At 64.8% G+C, this 21,006-nt stretch overlaps 1 protein-coding gene across 1 annotated transcript in view; it reads right to left on the bottom strand.

Annotated features, from left to right (window-relative positions):
- Positions 1–9,157: 9,157 nt before the first annotated feature.
- Eps8 (epidermal growth factor receptor pathway substrate 8) overlaps positions 9,158–21,006 on the bottom strand; it is a 49,135-nt gene continuing 37,286 nt past the window's right edge. Inside the window, 9 exon segments of the mRNA XM_042673481.1 lie at positions 9,158–9,345; positions 11,277–11,406; positions 12,288–12,316; positions 12,318–12,469; positions 13,563–13,647; positions 13,690–13,743; positions 18,672–18,800; positions 19,015–19,129; positions 20,054–20,187. Of these exon segments, the coding sequence (XP_042529415.1) occupies positions 9,232–9,345; positions 11,277–11,406; positions 12,288–12,316; positions 12,318–12,469; positions 13,563–13,647; positions 13,690–13,743; positions 18,672–18,800; positions 19,015–19,129; positions 20,054–20,187 (942 nt within the window). The 3' untranslated portion in view covers positions 9,158–9,231.

Below are 21,006 nucleotides of genomic sequence, written 5' to 3'. Positions count from 1 at the left end.
AGCTAAAAACCTGACCCCTTTCCTAAGCTCAGTAACCTGCCTGCCAGGAAGAGCACCTGGGTCCATGCGATGAACTTTTAACGATAAAACAATGCCCTGTGCCTTCCGCGGAGCCGGCTCCACTCAGGTCGCTGTTCATCGTGAACAAAACCAACCCAGACGTCCATCACTCTGCTGTGGGTGGCCCAGGGCCTGGCTGACTTCTTCCAGGTTCTCTGTCAGCAGGTGGGCTTGGGCCCAGACACCAAAGACCAGGTACTGTGTGGCTTTGCTATTACTACTACTACTACTACTACTACTACTACTACGATCTATCTATTAATCTAAAATAATCTTTAAGTCGTTGTCCAAAGGAGCTGCCACTGGACGAAGTGGTTGATGGACACAACGTGTCTTGATCTATGCCCCTCCCTTCCACACTCTCCCCCACCCCTGCCCAGTCCCCAATTCCTGGTGTTTGATTTTGCTGAGCTTTGACTCTGCTTTTCTAAAGAATTGCCTGGTTTGAGCTCTCCCTTGCATCTACATTTGTACACACGTGCACGCTGCCTCACATGTTTACTTACAAGTTTGTAAGCTGAATCCAGCTTCCACGTAGGAGGGAAAACAGATCTCCTGGGCTTCTCTGGGCCTGGCTTTACTTCACATGATTTTTTCCAACTCTTTCCATTTCCTTTGAATGGTACAATAGCATTATTTTTTTTACAGAAGTGTAGATTCCTCTGCGCATCTACACCACGTTTTCTTGATTTGTTCATCCACTAAGGGGCATCTGGGCTGATTCCCTATCTTGGCTATGGTGAACAATGCTGCAGTGGACATGGTTGTGCTGGTGGCTTTAGTGTGGCCTGGTGTGTGGTCGATTGGATAAATGCCCAGGTGTGGGATGGCCGGGTCAGAGGGGAGCTCTGTGTGTTTAGTTTTTTTTTTCCTTTTTTTTATTTTTTGTTTTTTTAAACTCTGTTCATCCACCGCCCTCCCTTCAACCCTGAAAGAATGCTTCTGCCCACAGGACAGACGTGCGGGTGTCTGACATGTCTTCTGCATCCGCAGGAACCAGTTTCCGTGTTGTCCTACGTCGCCACCGTTTCCAACCTTCTTCTTGCCACTGCCTACAACTGCTGTGTCTCCACAGTCAGCCAGGGCAGCGCCCACCTCCATCGCCGTCTCCACCTTGGTACTGCCTTTAATCCCGCTGGTCCCCGTTCCCCCCCCCCCCACGACTTCCCAAGATTTCCTCTTCGAATATTCATGCTCTAGCACATTCCATGGGTTTTGTCCTGGGCCTTGAATTCAGAGCCCTGGGCACCATCCCTAAGCTTTTATCACTCAAGGCTGGTGCTCTACTACTTGAGTCACGGCTCCACTTCTAGCTTTTTTTTGGGGGGGTGGTTCATTGGAGGTGAGAGTCTCATGGACTTTCCTGCCTGGGCTGGCTTTGAACCACGATCCTCAGATCTCAGCCTCCTGAGTGGCTGGGATTCTAGGCCTGAGCCACGGCGCCCAGCTGTCTTGGTGTTGGGATCTCTGTGCATGTGTCAGGCACTGACCCCCGTGACCCCCGTGACCCCCCGTGACCCCCTCCGCTGACCACTGCTCATCTTCCAGCCCCACTCCCACGTCTCAGGGTCAGATTTTGCCCATCTGCTTCCGAAGCAGCTTTGGGGCTCCATGCTGGTTTCTGGGGATTCGGCTGACCTTTCCCCTCTCCCACTTACCAGGACACTGGGGGGGGGGGGGGAGGAAGCCCTTCACTAGGCCTCATCCATTGAACTGCTGTCTGGATTCCCCTATATTAGCATACATTAGCATACGTTAGCATATATTAGCATACATTAGCTTCCTCCCTCCCTCTTTCCCTTCCTCCCTTCCTCCCTTCCTCCCTCCCTCCCTCCTTCCCTTCCTCCCTCCCTCCCTCGCTCCCTCCTCCCTCCCTCCTTCCCTTCCTCCCCCCCTTCCTCCTCTTCCTGCCTTCCTTCCTCGTGGTTCAAAGCCAGCCCGGGCAGCAATCTGTGAGGCTCTGATCTCCAACGAGCCACCAAACCGGAAGCGTCGGGGGCTGTGGCTCAAGTGGCAGCAGGAAGGCTGGAGGCGGCGCCCGGCCCAGGTTCAAACCCCAGGACCAGCAGTTCCCTCCCCCAATTTTCTTTTAAAGAGACACGAAGCCCCAGGGCTGCAGCAGGGCTCGGGGGGCCCCCAGACACTCACGCCGCGCCCCACGACCACGCGTCTGTCCAGCCGCGCGCCCGTCCAGCCAGCCGGGAACCCACGCCGCCCAGACACTTCACAGCGCCCCCCCCCTTTCTGTCCCCCCAGGAGCTGAAGCCGGTCGGCCTGCACCCCCACACACACCGCCGCCGAGCTGCCCCCCAACATCCTGCCCTGTAAGCCGGCGCCCCGGCTCCCGCCTGCCATCCCAGCCACTCAGGATGCTGAGATCTAGAGGATCGCGGTTCGAGGCCAAGCCCAGGCAGGAAAGGCCGTGAGCCTCTGAGCTCCGAGGAACCACCAGAAAACCAGACATGGCGCCGTGGCTCAAGGGGTAGAGCGCCCGCCTTGAGCTAAAGAGCGCAGGGACCCGCGTCCAGGCCCTGAGTTCAAGTCCCACATCCGACCAAAACCTCCAAACCCCAAATTCCTAACCCATTCAGGCCACTGCTCCCCAACACACAATTGCACCCCAAACCAACCATTGGGGTGGGGAGGGTGCCTGTAACACTTACCTGGGAAGGCATCGCAGGGCGGAGGTCATGCAGACAATCATCGTCAAAATAACCGCTCTGAGGCGCTGCCGGGAATGGCGCTCTCCCGCCCGCACCACGCCTCCCAGTCAGGCTTTCCCCAACCTCCTCCCTTCCAACCGGGGCCTCCGTTGCCGGATCTTCTAGGGGTACAGCGCCCCCCAGGAGTACACTGCCACCCAGGGCCCACTGCCCGGCACCACCAGCGATTTCTGGAAGATGATTCTGTAGCAGAAATGCCGGGTCACTGTCATGCTCACGCAGTGCGTCGAGAGACGGGTGAGTGTGTGTGCGTGTGTGTGTGTGTGCATGTGCGTGTGTGCATGTGCGTGTGCATGTGTGTGTGTGTGTGTGTCACTCCTGGGCAGGGGGAGAGGGCCTCGGTTTCCCCCACCAGGAGCCCAGGCCCTGCTTCCTAGAGCAACGCCACGGGGTCCATGTCTATCTGTCTATCGGTCCACCTGTCCCGTGGGTCCCTGGGTCTCTCGGTCCCTGGACGGAACCCCCGGGGCGTCCTTCCTGGGCCTCACCGGCAGGGGGTGCCATGTGGCTTCCAGGTGAAGTGGGATCACGCGGGGAGTGGACCCGCCGCCCGCCCTCCGCCCGCTCCCGGCCCGCTTCGCCGCAGCCTGGGGAGGCCGAGGTCCGGAGGATCGCGCGCGGAGGCCAGGTGGGAAAGAGTCCATGGGACTCTGCTCTCTGGGGAACCGCCAACAAAGCTGGGCTGGGGGCGCGGCTCGCGTGGCAGAGCGCCAGCCTGGAGCGAAAGAGCTCAGGGACGGCGCCCAGGCTGTGGGTTCAAGCCCCAGGGCCGGTACGCACCCAATCCCAAGCCACACGCAGGGCTCCGGCTCAGTTGTCCACACGTGTTGGGGTCTTGCGGGCGGGGGGGGGGGGCAGGGAAGCTTCTTACCCCCCACCCGGCTTCCCTTGCTGCCTCTGGTTTTTTGGGGGGCGTACTCTGTAATCAGAAATCACCGTGGGGCTTGAACTCGGGGCTCTTTCACTCAAGGCTGGCGCTCTACCACGTGAGCCACAGCTCCACTTCTGGTTTTCTGGTGGTTCATGGGAGATCAGAGTCTCCCGGAATTTCCTGCCCAGGCTGGCCTTGAACCGCGATCCTCTAGATCTCAGCCTCCTGAGTCTCTGGGATGTCAGGCGGGAGCCGCCACACCCAGCTACACCTCGTGTTCAGGGGTGGGGGGCTGCGTGGAGGCCAGTCTGCCCCGCAGAAGGGCTGATGTAGATGGGGGGCTGACCTCACCTCACAGGCCGACGCAGGACGTGACGCACTTCAACTACACGGCGGCCACGGTGCCGAGCGCCAGCGCCGCAGAGAGCATCTTGCAGTTCGTGTACCTGGTCTGACGACACGCCAGCAGGTGCAAAGGTCCTGTGGTCATCCACTGCAGGTGAGCCCGGCCAATGCCCTACGTACGAACAGCCTCTCCAGTACAGAAAGCAGATCTGTGTGTGTGCGTGTGTGTGTGTGTGTGTGTGTGTGTGTGTGTGTGTGTGTTGGTTGTGGGGCTTGAACTCAGGGCCCGGGCGCTGTCCCTGAGCTCTTTCACTCAAGGCTGGCGCTCTACCACTTGAGCCACAGCGCCACTTCCAGTTTTCTGGTGCGTCACTGGAGATCAGAGTCTCACGGACTTTTCTGCCCGGGCTGGCTTTGAACCACAATCCTCAGAGCGCAGCCTCCTGAGTAGCTGGGATGCTAGGTGTGAGCACCGGCGCCCGGGTCAGTGATGTTTGGTTGAAACCTTCCAGTGATTCCGCCCCTGGATTCCCAAGCAGTTCTGTCTCCCTCCCTCCCCCAACCCCTCCCTCTCCCTTCTCCCTCCATCCCTCCCTCTCTCTCCTCCCCCCACCTCTTTTCTAGAAGCTTCTGACTATGAAGGTCAGCCTGGGTCCCCCCCAACCCGTCAACCCCACATCCCGACTTGGGCTCCCGGCTTTCCGCAGGATCTGTCACACATTTCATGGTTCTCCCTCCCCCCTCCCCTCCCCTTCTCTCTCCTCCCCTCCCCTCCCTCCCTCCCCTCCCCTCCCCTCTCCCCTCCCCTCTCCCTCCCCCGCCCCCCTCTCTCAGGCCAGGACCCGTTCGCCCCCCTCCCGGCCCCCAGGTGTTCGGGCTCTGCCTTCCTTGGTTCCTGGGAGTCCCCGCTGTGTCCCGCGTGGCCGCAGGGTCGGATTCCCAGCCCACGGTCCACACCCACTCAGGAAACCGTGTGCAGACAGACAAGTGTTCCGGATGGTTCCAGATGGTTCTGGATGGTTCTCAGTCGTTCCAACCGTTCTCTGCCTTGCTCACGGCCCGCAGTTCCCCCCCCTCCCAGTGTGGCCCTGGCGTGCCAAGTGTGGCTTTAATCCCGGCCGGCCCGCGGCATGCTGGGCCGCAGGGGTGAGGCTGAGCCGCTGGCTGGCCCCGCTCTCCCCTCCGCCCTCGGGGTCCAGCGCGCGCCGAAGCCGAAGCGCTGCACTGAGTCTGCTGGATTTTTCTCCTTCGTAGAGCGTGTGTGACGCGAGGCTCTGTCCACATGGCTTCTGTGCTGATTGTGAATCGTGTGAGTGTGTGTGTGCGCACGTGAGCACCATTTCCGGAGAACTAGGAGGGTGAGCGCATGGACAAAGGGAACTATTTCTTAATGTTCTTTTGTCGGTCCTGGGTCTTGAACTCAGGGCCTGGGCGCTGTCCCTCAGCTCTTCAGCTCAAGGCTGGTGCTCTACCACTTGAGCCACAGCACCACTTCTGGTTTTCTGGTGGTTCATGGGAGATCAGAGTCTCACAGACTTTCCTGCCTGGGCTGGCTTTGAACCGCCATCCTCGGATCTCAGCCTCCTGAGCAGCTGGGATGGCAGGCGGGAGCCACGGCGCCCGGCTAGCATTTATTTGATGAGTTGGAAGTAAACCATCAGGGCCGGGCCCCGTGTCTCCCTGGGGCTTTCTTCCTGTGCTTCTCCAGGCGGCTTTGCTGCCTCTCTGTGCATCTCAGGCCTGCACCCCCCCCCCCCCCCCAGCTGGTGAGGAGCCGAACGCACAGCCTGGGCCCGGCCAGCAGCCGCCCCAGCGGAGCCCGGCCTTGGCCTGGGGCCGTGGGCAGCCGGGCGGACCACAGGGAGAGCTGAGCTACAGCTTGGACTCTGCGAGAGGCTGGCAGCTCTGATCCCCTCCCCCTCCCCCTCCCCTCCTCCTCCTCCTCCCCCTCCCCCTCCTCCCTCCCCCTTCCCCTCCTCCTCCCCCTCCTCCCTCCTCCCCCTCCTCCTCCCCCCTTCCCCTCCCCCTCCTCCCCTCCTTCTTCCTCCCCTCCTCCCCCTCCTCCCTGCTTGGATCTTCTAACAGCCGGGTCTCCGGTCTCCAGAGGCACAGGAGAGAGACAGTGACGATTTGGGGACAGGGGATGTGTGACATTTGTTCAGTTCTCACACACACGTGGGAGTGAACACATGCACGCACGCACCCATGCACACACACGCATGCACACACATGCACACACGCACGCACACACATGCACACACACGCACACACGCACGCACGCACCCATGCACACACACATGCACACACGCATGCATGTACGCACACACGCACGCATGCATGCATGCACACACACACACGCACACACATGCACACACGCACGCACGCACCCACGCACACACATGCAACACACTCGCATGCATGCATGCACACGCATGCACACACGCATGCACGCATGCACACATGCACACACACATGCACACACGCACACACACGTACACACATGCACACACATACACACGCATGCACACACACACACACACATGCACGCACGCGGCCCAGGACAGGGAGGAGGACGGAGTGCCATCAATATTTCACGTCCAGGCAGCTCGGATGGCAGCGATCGGCCACCCCCAGAGCAGAGGCCAGCCGGGACTGCAGGCGGCCGCCCAGAGCCCGTCGGTCAGCACAGAGCCCTTCAGCGCAGAGCCCGTCCTGCTCAGGGCCTCGGCCGACTCCCGCCGCAGGGCTGGGTCCAGGCGCCGCTGCCCCGGCCCGGCCGGCGCGTGGCCGGCAGACGGCGGCTTCCCCACAGCCATGTCCCGCGGCGCTCGCTCCTGCGTGGACCCCAAGCTGCGGACGCCGAGCGAGCGAGCGGCGGAGGGTCCCCAGGGCTGCGCTACGCGCGGGGGTTGGAAAACAAACCATCCGAGCCGTCGCCCTGTCCCGACCCGTCCCCCTGTCCCGACCCGTCCCCCCGTCCCCCCCGTCCCCCCCGTCCCCCCGTCCCCCCGTCCCCCCCGTCCCCCGTCCCCCCGTCCCCCCGTCCCCCGTCCCCCCCGTCCCCCGTCCCCCCGTCCCCCCTCCCCCCTCCCCCGTCCCCCCTCCCCCCGCCCCCGCGGCTTGGCTAGAGTCCTGGCCGAACGCCGGCCTCTGGCTCCGTTCCTGGACTACAGGCCTCCCCCACCCTGCTCGGCTTGTGCACCCAGAGTGGGGGGCAGAGGAAGGCAGGTCACCCCGGAACGCAGACGCCGCCCTTCCTTCCAGAGAGCCGGGCTGGCGTGGGCGCTTGACGCATCCGAAGGGCCTTTCCCCACGGCCCCAGGCCTTCTAGAAAAGTCTGATTGTTTTTTCTTTGTAAAGACCGGCTGCCAGGGGCTGGGCAGGTGGCTCTGTGGTAGAGCACTCGCCTGGCATGCACGAGGCCCTGGGTTCGATTCCTCAGCACTACGTATTTAGAAAAGGCCAGAAGTGGCGCTGTGGCTCAGTGGTAGAGCGCCAGCCTTGAGCCAAAGCAGCTTGGGGACGGCGCCCAGGCCCTGAGTTCGAGCCCCAGGACAGATGGGGTCTCTGCGGTCCCCGGGAGGGACACATGGCCAGGCAGGGGGGCTGGGCGGGCCTGTGGGCGCCAGGCCGGAGCCGCAGGTGAGGGGACTGAGCAGGAGCCCGGAGCTGACAAACCTGGGCCGGAAGAGATGCTCAGTCAGTCAACAAACGTCGGGCTGGCCGGGTGCGCGCTCTTCAGCTCAAGGTGGGCGCTCTACCCCCTTGAGCCACAGCACCACGTCCGGTTTTCTGGTGGTTCCTGGGAATCAGAGTCTCAGGGACTCTCCTGCCCGGGCTGGCCTCCACCCGCGATCCTCAGCCCTCAGCCTCCTCAGCAGCCAGCCGGGATGGCAGGCGTGAGCGCCGGGGCCCGACTCCATTCTTTCCAGTGCATCTTAATTCCTTCCCCCTCCACCCTCTCTGGTCCTGGTCATTAGCGGGTACAGCAGATACCCTTCAACCCCCGAGAGGCCACGGGGTCACCTACAAACGACGCTGTTTATTGCCCAATTGACTGGTGACAAAAGGCACTATGAAAACAATTAATAGACTGAGCTGCCCCTGTGGGGGGGTGCGTGGGGTGTGTGGGGGGCGCGTGGGGGCACATGGGGGCGCGTGGGGCCACATGGGGGTGCGTGGGGGCACATGGGGGCGCGTGGGGCCACATGGGGGTGCGTGGGGGCACATGGGGGGCACATGGGGGCGCGTGGGGTGTGTGTGGGGCGCGCGGGGGCACACAAGGGCGCGTGGGGGCACATGGGGGCGCGTGGGGGCACATGGGGGCGCGTGGGGGCACATGGGGGCGCGTGGGGGCACATGGGGGCGCGTGGGGCGCGGAGGGGGTGGGGCCGGCGGGCCGAGTCTCGCAGGGCCGAGTGCAGGGAGAGGAGGCGTGCTCGGTCCCCGGGAAGGCGGGCCGGGGGTGGGGGGTGGCGGGACGCGGCCGGGCAGAGGCTCAGCCGTGGAGCCGCCCCGCGCGGCTCTCCGGGCCGGGGGTCTCGGGGTTGTGCTGGGCGCCGCGATCCTCTGCGGTCCTCGGGATGGGTCCCGGCCTCCCGCGGCGGGGCCGGCGGGGCAGGGGCCTCGCGGGCGGCGGTGCAGGGGCCTCGCGGGGCGTGCGCGCGGGCGTGCCCCGGGGGTGCTGGTGTGCCGGGCGAGCCTCAGGTGTGCTGGTGTGCTGGTGTGCCCGTGGGCGTGCCCCGGGGGTGCAGGAATGCCGGATGCGCCCCCAGGCGTGCTGGAGTGTCGGGCGTGCCGGAACTTGTGCTTGGAGTGTGCCCGCGTGGGACGGGCGTGCCGGCGTGCGCGTGCCCATGGCCGCGTGCGCGTTCCCGTGCGCGTGCCCATGTGCCGGCGTTCCCGTGCGCGTGCCGGCGTGCGCGTGCCCATGGCCGCGTGCGCGTTCCCGTGCGCGTTCCCGTGCGCGTGCCCATGGCCGCGTGCGCGTTCCCGTGCGCATGCCGGCGTGCGCGTGCCCATGGCCGCGTGCGCGTTCCGTGCGCATGCCGGCGTGCGCGTGCCATGGCCGCGTGCGCGTTCCCGAGCGTGTGCCGGCGTGCGCGTGCCCATGGCCGCGTGCGCGTTCCCGTGCGCGTGCCCATGTGCCGGCGTGCGCGTTCCCGTGCCGGCGTGCGCGTGCCCATGGCCGCGTGCGCGTTCCCGTGCCGGCGTGCGCGTGCCCGCGCGGCGTCAGTGGCCGCCGCCCTCGTCGAAGGACTCCACGCCCGAGTCGCTGGCGGCCGCGCTGATCTTCTCCTGCCGCCGCCTCATGATCTCCTGCAGCTCCGAGCTCCCGTCGTGGTCCTGGGGGCGGACGGACGGACGGACAGACACACGCACAGGGAGAGAGAAAGAGATGGACGGACAGAGGGACAGACAGACGGATGGACGCACAGGTAGAGAGAGAGAGAGAGGTGGATGGACAGACAGACCGACAGAAGGGCGCACAGGTGGAGAGATGAACGGACGGACGGACAGACAGACATGGATGGAAGGACAGACATGGACACAGAGAGAGAGATGGACAGATAGAGTGACAGATACACAGATAGACAAATAAGACAGAGACGGACAGACGGATGGACAGAGAGACAGACAGGACGGACGAATGGACAGACGGATGGACAGACAGACAGACAGGCAGGCGTCAGAGGCTGCACGGCTGTCCACCGCGGCGCAGCAGGCCTGGGCGGGCCTTCTAGCATGTTCCTCCCCAGGGCCCGGCGCGGGGGCCCGGACGCCCCCAGTGTGCCGCGTGGCACGTGCGTGCTGCACACCGCACGCACACACGGACCACGTGCTGCAGACGCACCGTGCGTGCACACTCACGCGTGCACGTGGTACACACATTGCACACACTCGTGAGGCGTGCAGGGCACACGCGTGGCGTGTCTGGTGTCACACGCGCTGGCTCAGGGCACGCTCGGCCTACGCGCGTGTGCACTGGGAGCAGTAAGGGACTGGAGGGACGTGCCGGGGTGCGGGCGTCCACGCCCGGCCGAGGGGCGTGCCGGGGGGCGGGCGTCCACGCCCGGCCGAGGGGCGTGCCGGGGGGCGGGCGTCCACGCCCCATGCGCTGGACGGAGGCCAGGAAGCCCCGCGGCCGGCAGCTCCACCCCGGGCCCGGGGCGCACGCAGGGGACCCGACGGCGGAGTGTTACACTGCGGTAAAGTGCCAACATCCAGCTACCAACCCACCAACCAACCAATCCACCTACCTACCCATCTACCCGTCTACCAATCAATCACCTACCATCTGCCTACCCATCTACCCATCAATCATCTATCAATCTACCCATCTACCTACCCATCTACCAACTACCAATCACGTACCATCTACCTACCCATCTACCCATCAATCATCTATCAATCTACCCATCTACCTACCCATCTACCCGTCTACCAATCAATCACCTACCATCTGCCTACCCATCTACCCATCAATCATCTATCAATCTACCCATCTACCTACCCATCTACCAACTACCAATCAATCACCTACCATCTACCTACCCATCTACCCATCAATCATCTATCAATCTACCCATCTACCTACCCATCTACCAACTACCAATCACCTACCATCTACCTACCCATCTACCCCATCAATCATCTATCAATCTACCCATCTACCTACCCATCTACCCGTCTACCAATCAATCACCTACCATCTACCTACCCATCTACCCATCAATCTATCTTCCTGTCTATCAATCTATCCATCTACCAATCAATCATCTATCAATCTATCCATTTATCAATATCTACTGTCTATCAATCAATCTATCCATCTGCCTGTCCATCCATCCATCATCTATCTATCTAATCACCCATCATTTATCTATCCACCTATCCATCTATATCCATCCATCCATCCACCCACCCATCCATCATCCATCCATCCATCCACCCATCCATCCACCCATCCATCCATCCATCCATCCATCATCCATCCATCCATCCATCCATCTATCCACCTATCACATCTGTCTATCCAACTATCTATCCATCTATCACCTGTCTGTCTGTCCATCCATTCACCTACCTTTCCATCCATCCATCCATCCATCCATCCATCCATCCATCCATCCATCATCTGTCTGTCTTTTAAGTTCTGTTGAATGAGTAAATGGCGACTGACGGAGGCCAGGGGACTCTGACTCAGCCCTCAGGGCGGGGATGTGAGCTCTCTGGAGCTTTGTTCTGGCGCTTTCCGGGGCGGGTTCGGGGCTCACCTCCAGGGCGGCCTTCTGGACGGTGACCTGGTTGAAGACGCGCGCGCCCTCGGGGCACACGGCCCTCAGCTCCTCTTTGTTGAGGGAGAAGAGCTGCGCCCCGTTCAGCACCCCGAGGCTGCTCACCGTCCTGGGCGGGAGAGGAGGACAGGGGTCAGGGTGAAGGCCTCCCCGCGGCCCGGCCAGGAGACCGGCGGGAGGCTCCCTGAGCCTCGGGTCTCCGAGGAGCCACCAGGACGCCGGGCGGGCGCCGGGGCTCAGGGGGCCGGGCCAGGCCGGCTGCGCGTCACCGGCCACTGACCGCTGCCAGGAAGCGTCGCCACGCCGTGACCCCGTCGGGAGGATGCGCCACGGGCTGCTCACGCACAGCTCCATCGAGACGAGAAAACCGGCTGGTGCGTGCGTGCGTGCGTGCGTGCGTGTGCGTCTGTGTCTGTGTATGTCTCCGTGTGTGTGCATGTGTGTGTGCATCTGTGTGTCTGTGTATGTCTCCGTGTGTAGGCATGTGCGTGTGTGCATGTGCGTGTGCATCTGTGTGTGTCTGTGTATATCTCCGTGTGTATGCATGTGTGTGTGCGTGTGAGTGTGCCTGTGTATGTCTCCGTGTGTGTGCATGTGTGTGTGCGTGTGAGTGTCTGTATGTCTCCGTGTGTGAGCGTGTGTGAGCGTGTGCGCATGTGTGCGATCACGGCTGAGCCTGAGCTCTGTTTCTCGCTCACGGCCGGTGCTCTGCCGCTGGAGCCAGGCATACGGGGCAGCTCGGCGGCTGCGGAGCGGGAGCTGCCGAGGCCCCCGTGGCGGCCGCCCCGACAGGGCCTTGCACCCGGGCCGGGCGCCGTCCCGCGGCTCCTTCCCTCCAGGCGGGCGCCCGACCCGTGAGCCGCGGCGCCACCTCCGGCTTTCTGGTGGTTCCTCGGAGATCAGAGGCTCGGGGACTTTCCTGCCCGGGCCGGCCGCGACCGCGATCCTCGGGCCTGGGCCTCCGAGCGGCCGGGGCGGTGCGGGACTCACGCGGGGGCGAAGCCCTTGGACTGCAGCCAGGGCGCGGACGAGGCCGGGCGCGGACTCGGGGGTGATGTGCACGGCGGGCGCGCTCTGCCGCGGGACGTGGAACTTCTTCTGCGCGGCGCTGCGGCCGATGGTCAGCCGCTGCAGCAGCTCGTCCTGCACCTCCTCCATCTGCGACTTCCGGCCTGCGGGGGTCACGGGTCACGGGGGGGGGGGGCACGGCCCCGCACCCCACCGCCCCCAGCCACCGCCACGGGTGACCCTGTGACCCCGCCCCGCGGCCAGGGCCCGGCTGCCAAGGGCATTGTGGGAGGCCGGTGGGGGTTCGTGATCTGCCCCCGGGGAGCGTCAGCCAGAGCTGGGAACCGGGGCGCCGGGGCGCCCAGCCCCCCCCCCACCCCGGGAGCCCAGGAGCTCCCTACAGCCCCCCCCACCCCGGGAGCCCAGGAACCCCCCACAGCCCCGCCCACCCCGGGAGCCCAGGAGCTCCCACAGCCCCCCCCCACCCCGGGAGCCCAGGAACCCCCCACAGCCCCCCCCCACCCCGGGAGCCCAGGAGCTCCCCACAGCCCCGCCCACCCCGGAGCCCAGGAGCTCCCCACAGCCCCGCCCACCCCGGGAGCCCAGGAGCTCCCCACAGCCCCCCCCACCCCGGGAGCCCAGGAGCTCCCCACAGCCCTGCCCCCTGCTGCCCAGGAGCCCCCCACAGCCCCCCCACCCCGGGAGCCCAGGAGCTCCCACAGCCCCCCCCCCCCACCCCGGGAGCCCAGGAGCTCCCCACAGCCCCCCCCACCCCGGGAGCCCAGGAACCCCCCACAGCCCCCCCACCCCGGGAGCCCAGGAACCCCCCACAGCCCCCCCCCCACCCCGGGAGCCCAGGAACCCCCCACAGCCCCCCCCACCCCGGGAGCCCAGGAGCTCCCACAGCCCCGCCCCCGGCGCAGCCCCGCCCCCGCCCCGCCCCCGGCGCAGCCCCGCCCCCTGCTGCCCAGGAACCCCCCACAGCCCCGCCCCCGGCGCAGCCCCGCCCCCTGCTGCCCAGGAACCCCCCACAGCCCCGCCCCCGGCGCAGCCCCGCCCCCTGCTGCCCAGTGGCTCCCCACAGCCCCGCCCCCGGCGCAGCCCCTCCCCCTGCTGCCCAGTGGCTCCCCACAGCCCCGCCCCCGGCTCAGCCCCGCCCCCCGCCCCGCCCCCGGCGCAGCCCCGCCCCCGGCGCAGCCCCGCCCCCGCCGCAGCCCCGCCCCCGGCGCAGCCCCGCCCCCGCGGCGCGGCACTCACGGTCGGCCGGCATCTGGCCGTGGCCGGGTCTCTGCTCCCGCGCTGCGCTGCCGTCGGGGGCGTCGCCGCTGTGCGGGGCGGCGGGCGCGGGCGCGGGCGGCGCCAGGGGCGCGGGCGGCGCGGGGGCCGGGGCCGGCGGGGGCGACGGGGCGCGCGGGCCGTCGCAGTCCAGCCTCTGCTTCTGGGAGGGGGAGCAGCGGTGAGCCCGGCCGCCCCGGGGATGGCCGGGATGGGAGGACCGCGGCCCCGGGCCCCGGGGATGGCCGGGATGGGAGGACCGCGGCCCCGGGCCCCGGGGGTGGCCGGGATGGAGGACCGCGGCCCCGGGCCCCGGGGATGGCCGGGATGGGAGGACCGCGGCCCCGGGGATGGCCGGGAAGGGAGGACCGCGGCCCCGGGCCCCGGGGATGGCCGGGATGGGAGGACCGCGGCCCCGGGCCCGGGGATGGCCGGACGCACGGCCGCGGCCCGGGCGGTGGAGCCGGAGGCTGCGACCAAGCTCCGAATTGGCCCAAACAGGAGGTACAACGCCCGCAGAGCGAACTCATGCACACGCGTGTGCGCGCGCGCGCGGTGACTGACCCCCGACCCCCCCAGTCTGCGGAGGAATTGACCCGAGAGGCTGAGCTTCTGCCTTAAAGCGACCCAGCACGGAAGCCCTGCGTGGATCTTTCTAGAAAGGCCGCCCGGGGTCCCTCGGCCACGCACGCCGGGACCAGCGCCGCCTCCACGGCTGGCTGAGACGCGCCTCCTGCGTTTGGGCCAATCAGGTGGTTTTGGAGCCACGGAATGAGAGCCAACGTCAGCCAGACGGAGTACTTAGCACACAGCACCGGTGTAGCACTTAGCACACAGCACCCAAGACGCAGCCCTTGGCACACACCCCGGGCAGCGAATGCGGACGCGGCGCGGCTCCGGTGAGGCCACCGCGTGTCGATTCGTGCGGGCGCCGCGAATCCTCACGCTCGCCTGAGCGCCGGTGGATTCACGCACGGGGGTCACGCACACGGCACGCACACGCACTGCACGCCACTCGCCGCCCGCGCTCAGCCCTCCCGCGGCCTGCGCCCCCGCCCCGCGACCCTCCGCGTGGCCCCGGGGACCCCCGAGGGCCGAGGACCGCGGTTCAAAGCCAGCCAGGAGACTCATCTCCAGTGAGCCACCGAAAAGCTGGGCTGGAGGCGGGGCTCGGGGCGCAGCGCCGGCCTGGGGGGACGAACCGGCTGAAGGTCGGAGACCAGCCCCAGCTCCTGACCCCCTCCCTCCCCCCTCTTCTTCCTCCCTCCGGTCCTCCCTCCTCCCTCCGGTCCTCCCTCCCTCCCTCCTCCCTCCTCCCTCCCTCCTCCCTCCCTCCTCCCTCCGGTCCTCCCTCCCTCCCTCCTCCCTCCCTCCTCCCTCTGGTCCTCCCTCCCTCCCTCCTCCCTCTGGTCCTCCCTCCCTCCCTCCTCCCTCTGGTCCTCCCTCCCTCCCTCCTCCCTCCGGTCCTCCCTCCCTCCCTCCAGTCCACCCTGGCCGTCAGCGGGACGAGTCACTTTCCCGGGCGGGGGGAGCACTCCAGGCGGGCCCTGACTCCTGCCAGTGTCACAGACGGCGGGGGGGGGGGGGGGGGGGGGGTGGGGGGGGGTGGGGGTGGGGGGACTGAGCCAGGCCCCCCCCAGCTCCAATGACTCGGGGTCTCCTGAGTCACCCACCCCTCTGCAGTTAAAGACAAAACCAACCCCAACCCCCCAAACCCCAAACCACCCCCAACCACCCCCCAACCACCCCAAACCACCCCCAAACCAACCCCAACCTCCCCAAAACCCCAAACCACCCCCAACCACCTAACCAACCCTCAACCACCCCAAACCAACCCTCCCCAAAACCCCAAACCACCCCCAACCACCTAACCAACCCTCAACCACCCCAAACCAACCCTCAACCACCCCAAACCACCCCCAAACCAACCCTCAACCACCCCAAACCACCCCAACCACCACAAAACCCCAAACCACCTCCAAACACCCCAAACCAACCCTCAACCACCCCAAACCACCCCCAACCACCACAAAACCCCAAACCAACCCCAACCACCTAACCAACCCTCAACCACCCCCCAAACCACCCCAAACCAACCCTCAACCACCCCAAACCACCCCAAACCAACCTCAACCACCCCAAACCACCCCCAAACCAACCCTCAACCACCCCAAACCACCCCAACCACCACAAAGCCCCAACCACCCCCAAAACCCCAAACCACCCTCTAACCACTCCCAAAACCACCCCCAACCACCCCCAAATCCCAAACCACCCCCCAACTACCCCCAAACCACCCTCCAAACAACCCCCAAACACTCCAACAACATCCAAACCACCCCGAAAACAACCCCCAGATGGCAGGCAGGGCTGGGCGCGGAGCCAAAAATAAAACAAAAACCAACAGAACTGGGGTGCGGGGGGGTGCGGGGTGTGGGTGGGTGCGGGTTACCTGGGCGAGCTCCCCGAGCAGGCGCTGGGAGGCGGGGGGGGGGGGGGGGGGGGGGGGGGGGGGGGAGACACAGATGAGCAAAGCACAAGGATGCGGCGCGCAGCGCAGCGCGCTACGGAACGCCCAAGTGTGGGCCCGTCGTCCGCAAGGGCGGCCGGGCCGGCGGCAGCAGAGGCAGGGAGACGCCACCCGTCCGGCCCAGCCACCTGGTCGGGCGCGGCCGCTGCACACGCGAGTGCACAGATCCAAGCACACGCGTGTCCAACACGCGGCTGCCCGGCTGTGTGCTGCAGGGGCGTGACCCCATGCCACTGGCCAGTGTTAGAGCGAGCACCAGAGAGCTCCCTGAATCCCCCCACAGCCAGGAGGAAGACAGACAGACAGAGACACAGAGACAGACAGACAGACAGCGAGAGACTGAGACAGAGACAGAGAGACACAGACAGAGAGGAGCTGGGAACCCCGGGCTGCGCGTTGGTAGCATAAGAGCATCTGCCAGTGCCCAGACCTGATGATAAACAAACGAGCCAGGCGCCGTGGCTCCCGCCTGCCATCCCAGCCACTCGGGAGGCCGAGATCTGAGGATCGCGGTGCAAAGCCAGCCCAGGGCAGAAAGTCCGTGAGACTCTGATCTCCCAGGAACCACCAGAAAACCAGAGGTGGCGCTGTGGCTCAAGAGGTAGAGCACTAGCCTTGAGCTGAAGAGCTCAGGGACAGCGCCCAGGCCCTGAGTTCAAGACGCAGGACTGACACAAACAAAAACAGAAAAAGGTAAGAAAGGAAGAGGCGAGCATGCGTCCCGAAACGCTGCAAAAACCTCGCCGGGTTGGAAGCCATTTCAAGACTCTGTAATAACTTTCACAACCAGGGCCTCGTGGGTAAACAAAGCACCACACACACACACATGCATGCACACACGCATGCACACGCATGCACGCACGCGCACACAACCACAGCAGGCAGCTCCTCAGGGGAGCCTGAGGCCCTGAGAAAAACGTCACCAGCCGTGACGAGCTGCGAGGGACCCGCGGCCGCAAGACCCCCCTGCGGCGCGTGGCCTGCAGCGTGGGACACGTGGAGGGACGCGTGTCCTGGCCGGGCCCAAGCTGACAAAAACGCAAGGTGAGCTTCTGCATAAAAAAACAAAAACAGAAACAGAAACGAGAGAGCAGGCCGGGCGCGGCTCCCGCCTGCCATCCCCGGCTGCTCGGGAGGCTGAGATCCGAGGATCGAGGTTCGAGGCCCGCTCGGGCAGGAAAGTCCCTGAGACTCCGATCTCCAATGAACCACCAGAAAACTGGAAGTGGCGCTGTGGCTCAGGTGGTAAAGCGCCAGCCTGGAGTGAAAGAGCTCAGGGACAGCGCCCAGGCCCTGAGTTCGAGACCCAGGACCTGCACAACAACAAATGGCTTTCCTGCCTGCCATTTTGGTTTGCTCGGTCTTGGGAAGAAACCAGCTTTTTGTGCAGGGAAGTCAGGTTATGGCGGCTCAAGCCACGGATCACCCGCACGGGAAAGAGGACACGGCCCAGACATGGACTCTTTCTCAGGATGTCGGGAGAACATGTTGGATTGTTGAGCTCGCTGAGCACAGGCTGACACAGACAGAGAGGATCAGAAAGCCTGACCTCTGCTCTGTGCATGGGGCTGGCTTTGAACTGCGATCCTCCAGCTCTCGGCCTCCTGAGCAGCCGGGATGGCAGGCGTGCGCACCGGCGCCCGGCCGAGGTGCACGCTGAAGCTGGTGCTCCGTGGCCGGCTGAGGAGAGGGTCGCAGTGTCTGTGGCTTTCTGGCGCTCAGAAAGCCAGCGGGGGCGTCACGCGGCCCACGGCAGGCTGGGATTTGGGAGGAGAGGGCGTTCACACCGAGCAAGACCACTTCACACCAAAGGCCGGGGGCCGTCCTACCTTGAACAGCTCAAATTCCTTCTTTGGCATCAAGAGCTGAGGGCGGAGGGAGGGTGGGTGGGCGGGAGGCAGCATGTGGGGTGGGGGACCCCCCCGACCCGCGTGGAGACCACCCAGACATCCTTGGCTTTGCCCCACGCACAGATTGGAACTGGGCCGCGGGTTCGAGGCGGACCCCGAGCCCCCATGGAAAGCACGGCTCAGCCACGCGCCCAGGACCGGGCTGCCTGCGTCCTGGGTCTTGAACTCGGGGCCTGGGCGCTGTCCCTGAGCGTTTCCGCTCTAGGCTGGCGCTCTGCCGCCTGAGCCACAGCGCCGCTTCTGGCTTTTTCTCTGGTGGTTCATGGGGGGTGAGGGTCTCACGGACTTTCTGGCCCGGGCTGGCTTTGAACCGTGATCCTCTGGATCTCAGCCTGGTGAGGGGCCGGGATGACAGGCGGGAGGCGCCGGGTGCGCCCCGCTGTGTGGTGGGGAGGACTGACCCCCCGTCTCCCCCCCCCCCCCCCCCCGGGGACGGCTAGGCCCAGCCCTGACCTTCTCCCGGGGTGACTGTGGGGTCTCCTTCAGCACCCCAGAAATTAAAAGATCCTCCCCAGGGGGAGAGGCGAGGAGGGAGCGGGTGGGGGGGGGCAGCTTGGGACTGCAAGCGAGCCGGGACTACAGGGGTGCGCACTGGCACTGGGCCTGGCCGGACGGGAAGGCCGCGTGTGAGGAATAGCAGGCGGCTCGTACCTGGATGGTGTGCGTGTGCGGGGCGGCGGGGCCGGCGGGCGGCAGCAGGTCCAGGATGTTGTTGGGCACGAAGCCCGCATCCCCGCGCGCGCCCCGCACCCTCCACCACTGCCTGCGGTCATCCAGCACCTGCGGGAGGAGGGGGAGCGCGTGAGCAGCCCGCGGCGTCCCAGCGACTTTCCGGCCTGGGCTGGCTGGGACGGCAGGCGTGAGCCCCGGCGCCCGGCCTGGGTCTCATCATGGGTCTCGGGTGAGTGCATCACCAGCCTCGCTTGTAAGGATGGAGCCCGAGGGAGTGGGCTTGTGCGGGGGAGCTGGGGACGCGCCGCTCGGGGGGCCTCACCTCCAGGACCTCATCCCTCAGCACCGACAGCTCGCTGCTGTTCCTGGCCGTGAAGTCGAACTTGGAGCGGGCGTACTTCTTGGGCTGGGGCGGGTGCGGGTCGTAGCTTCTGTGGCTGTAGCAGAGCACAGCGCAGCTCCCACCCCGGCCCGGCGCTAACGGGGAAGCCCAAGAACCCCCCCACACCCACACACCCCCCAGCAGTGACATTGGTGGCGGGGGGGAGGGGGGGATGGGGGGGCAGGGGGGGGGCGGGGGACGTTCCGTTCTAATTCTTGTTACTTTATTATTCACGACTTGACATCCTATTACTGCCACTTGATGTCTTATTATCTATCGCTTACCATTTTGTTGCGTATTATTACTTATCACGAGTGTCACTCGGTGTTATTTATTATTGCTTAACGTTTTAGTGTGTAGTATGATTTGTTCTTTTCTCATTCACAGCTTCTTTTTGGTTTTTTTGGGGGGGTCTTTTTGGTCAGTCATGGGTCTTGAACTCAGGGCCTGGGCGCTGTCCCTCAGCTCTTCAGCTCAAGGCTAAGCACTCTACCACTTGAGCCACAGCGCCACTTCCAGCTTTTTCTGCTTCTGTGGTGCTGAGGAATCGAACCCAGGGCCTCATGCATGCAAGGCAAGCACTCTACCACTGAGCCACCTGCCCAGCCCTCATGACTTTTTATTTTATTGTCACTACTTATACTTTTATTATTGTCACTTATCTTTTTTTTTTGGCCAGTCGTGGGACTCGAACTCAGGGCCTGGGCATTGTCCCTGAGCTCTTTCACTCAAGGCTTGGCACTCTACCACTTGAGCCACAGCGCCCCTTCCTGTTTTCTGGTGGTTCATGGAGTTAAGAGTCTCAGGGATTTTCCTGCCTGGCTGGCTTTGAACCGTGATCCTCAGAGCTCAGCCTCCCGAGCAGCTGGGACTACAGGCATGAGCCACTGGTGCAGGCCCAGGAGAGCGCGTGTGAAGATGTGCGGGCAGCAGTCAGCAGCACACACCCGAGGCTCCGTCGCTTTCCATGGTGCGTTACCTGTCTGCGTGGCGGTTCGGGGTGGGCTTGAAGGGCCCAGCGGCCTCCCCTTGGTCCGGCTGCGGTCCCCTGGGGTACACGCTGCTGCAGAAGGCGTAGGCGTCGGGCGGGGGGTACTCGAGGAGGCCGGGATGCTGTGGGGCAGACGTGCAGGAGTCAACACCAGTGCCCGTGAGTGCTCACGCCGCCCACCTCCACCCGGGGCCCAGGCCTGTGGTCCCAGCGGTTCGGGAGGCTGAGGGCCGAGGACCGCGGTCTGAGGCCAGCCTTGGGGCGGGAAAGCCCATGAGACCCTGCTTGCCAATGAACGAATGGCCACCAAAACTGGACTAGAGCCGTGGCTCAAGGAGTAGAGCACCAGCCTTGAGTGAGCAAGCTCGGGGACAGCACCCAGGCCCCAGGTTCAGAAAGAACCCGCAAGTCGTTGAGCCAATTGCCACAGCGCCCGTGTGCCCCGGAGCCACGGCGGACACACGAATCCCCTGGTGTCATTCGGGGTGCCCCCCGTGTTAGGGACCCCCCCCCGCCTCAGGGGCCCTGGTTCAGCTCTATTTCCCAGGAGGATGAAAAGGGTCATCAGCAAAGCTTTTCCTTGTTTTTTTTTGGGGAAGGGGTGGATTTGAACCCCGGGCCTTCCTGGGGCCGGGCCCGTGCCCTCCCGTGGGCGCCCCGCCCCCCAGCTCTCCCTCCCCGCATTGAGGCCTCGTGGGTCCACGTTTGCCACCCTCCAGCCTCCTCCTGCTCGGTCCCCACGGGCTAGATTTTTCTGGAATGGTGAAAGAGAGAGCCTAAATTTCGCTATCATCGAGAAAAGCCTATCTAAATTTGTCTAGAACCCAGACAGGGCCAATCTTAGATCCTTCTAGAATTGAGAGAAACTGACTAGATTGTTCTAGAAGCTGGGGGGGAGGTGAGCACAGGACTTGTTGGACTCCAGAAAGTCTTTAGGTTGT

This window comes from Dipodomys spectabilis, unplaced genomic scaffold (genome assembly GCF_019054845.1).
Source record: "Dipodomys spectabilis isolate Male_0828 unplaced genomic scaffold, ASM1905484v1 ptg000871l, whole genome shotgun sequence".
Lineage (NCBI taxonomy): Eukaryota > Metazoa > Chordata > Mammalia > Rodentia > Heteromyidae > Dipodomys > Dipodomys spectabilis.
Note: the sequence above shows the minus strand (reverse complement) of the source record. Positions and strands in the feature narration are given on the sequence as shown.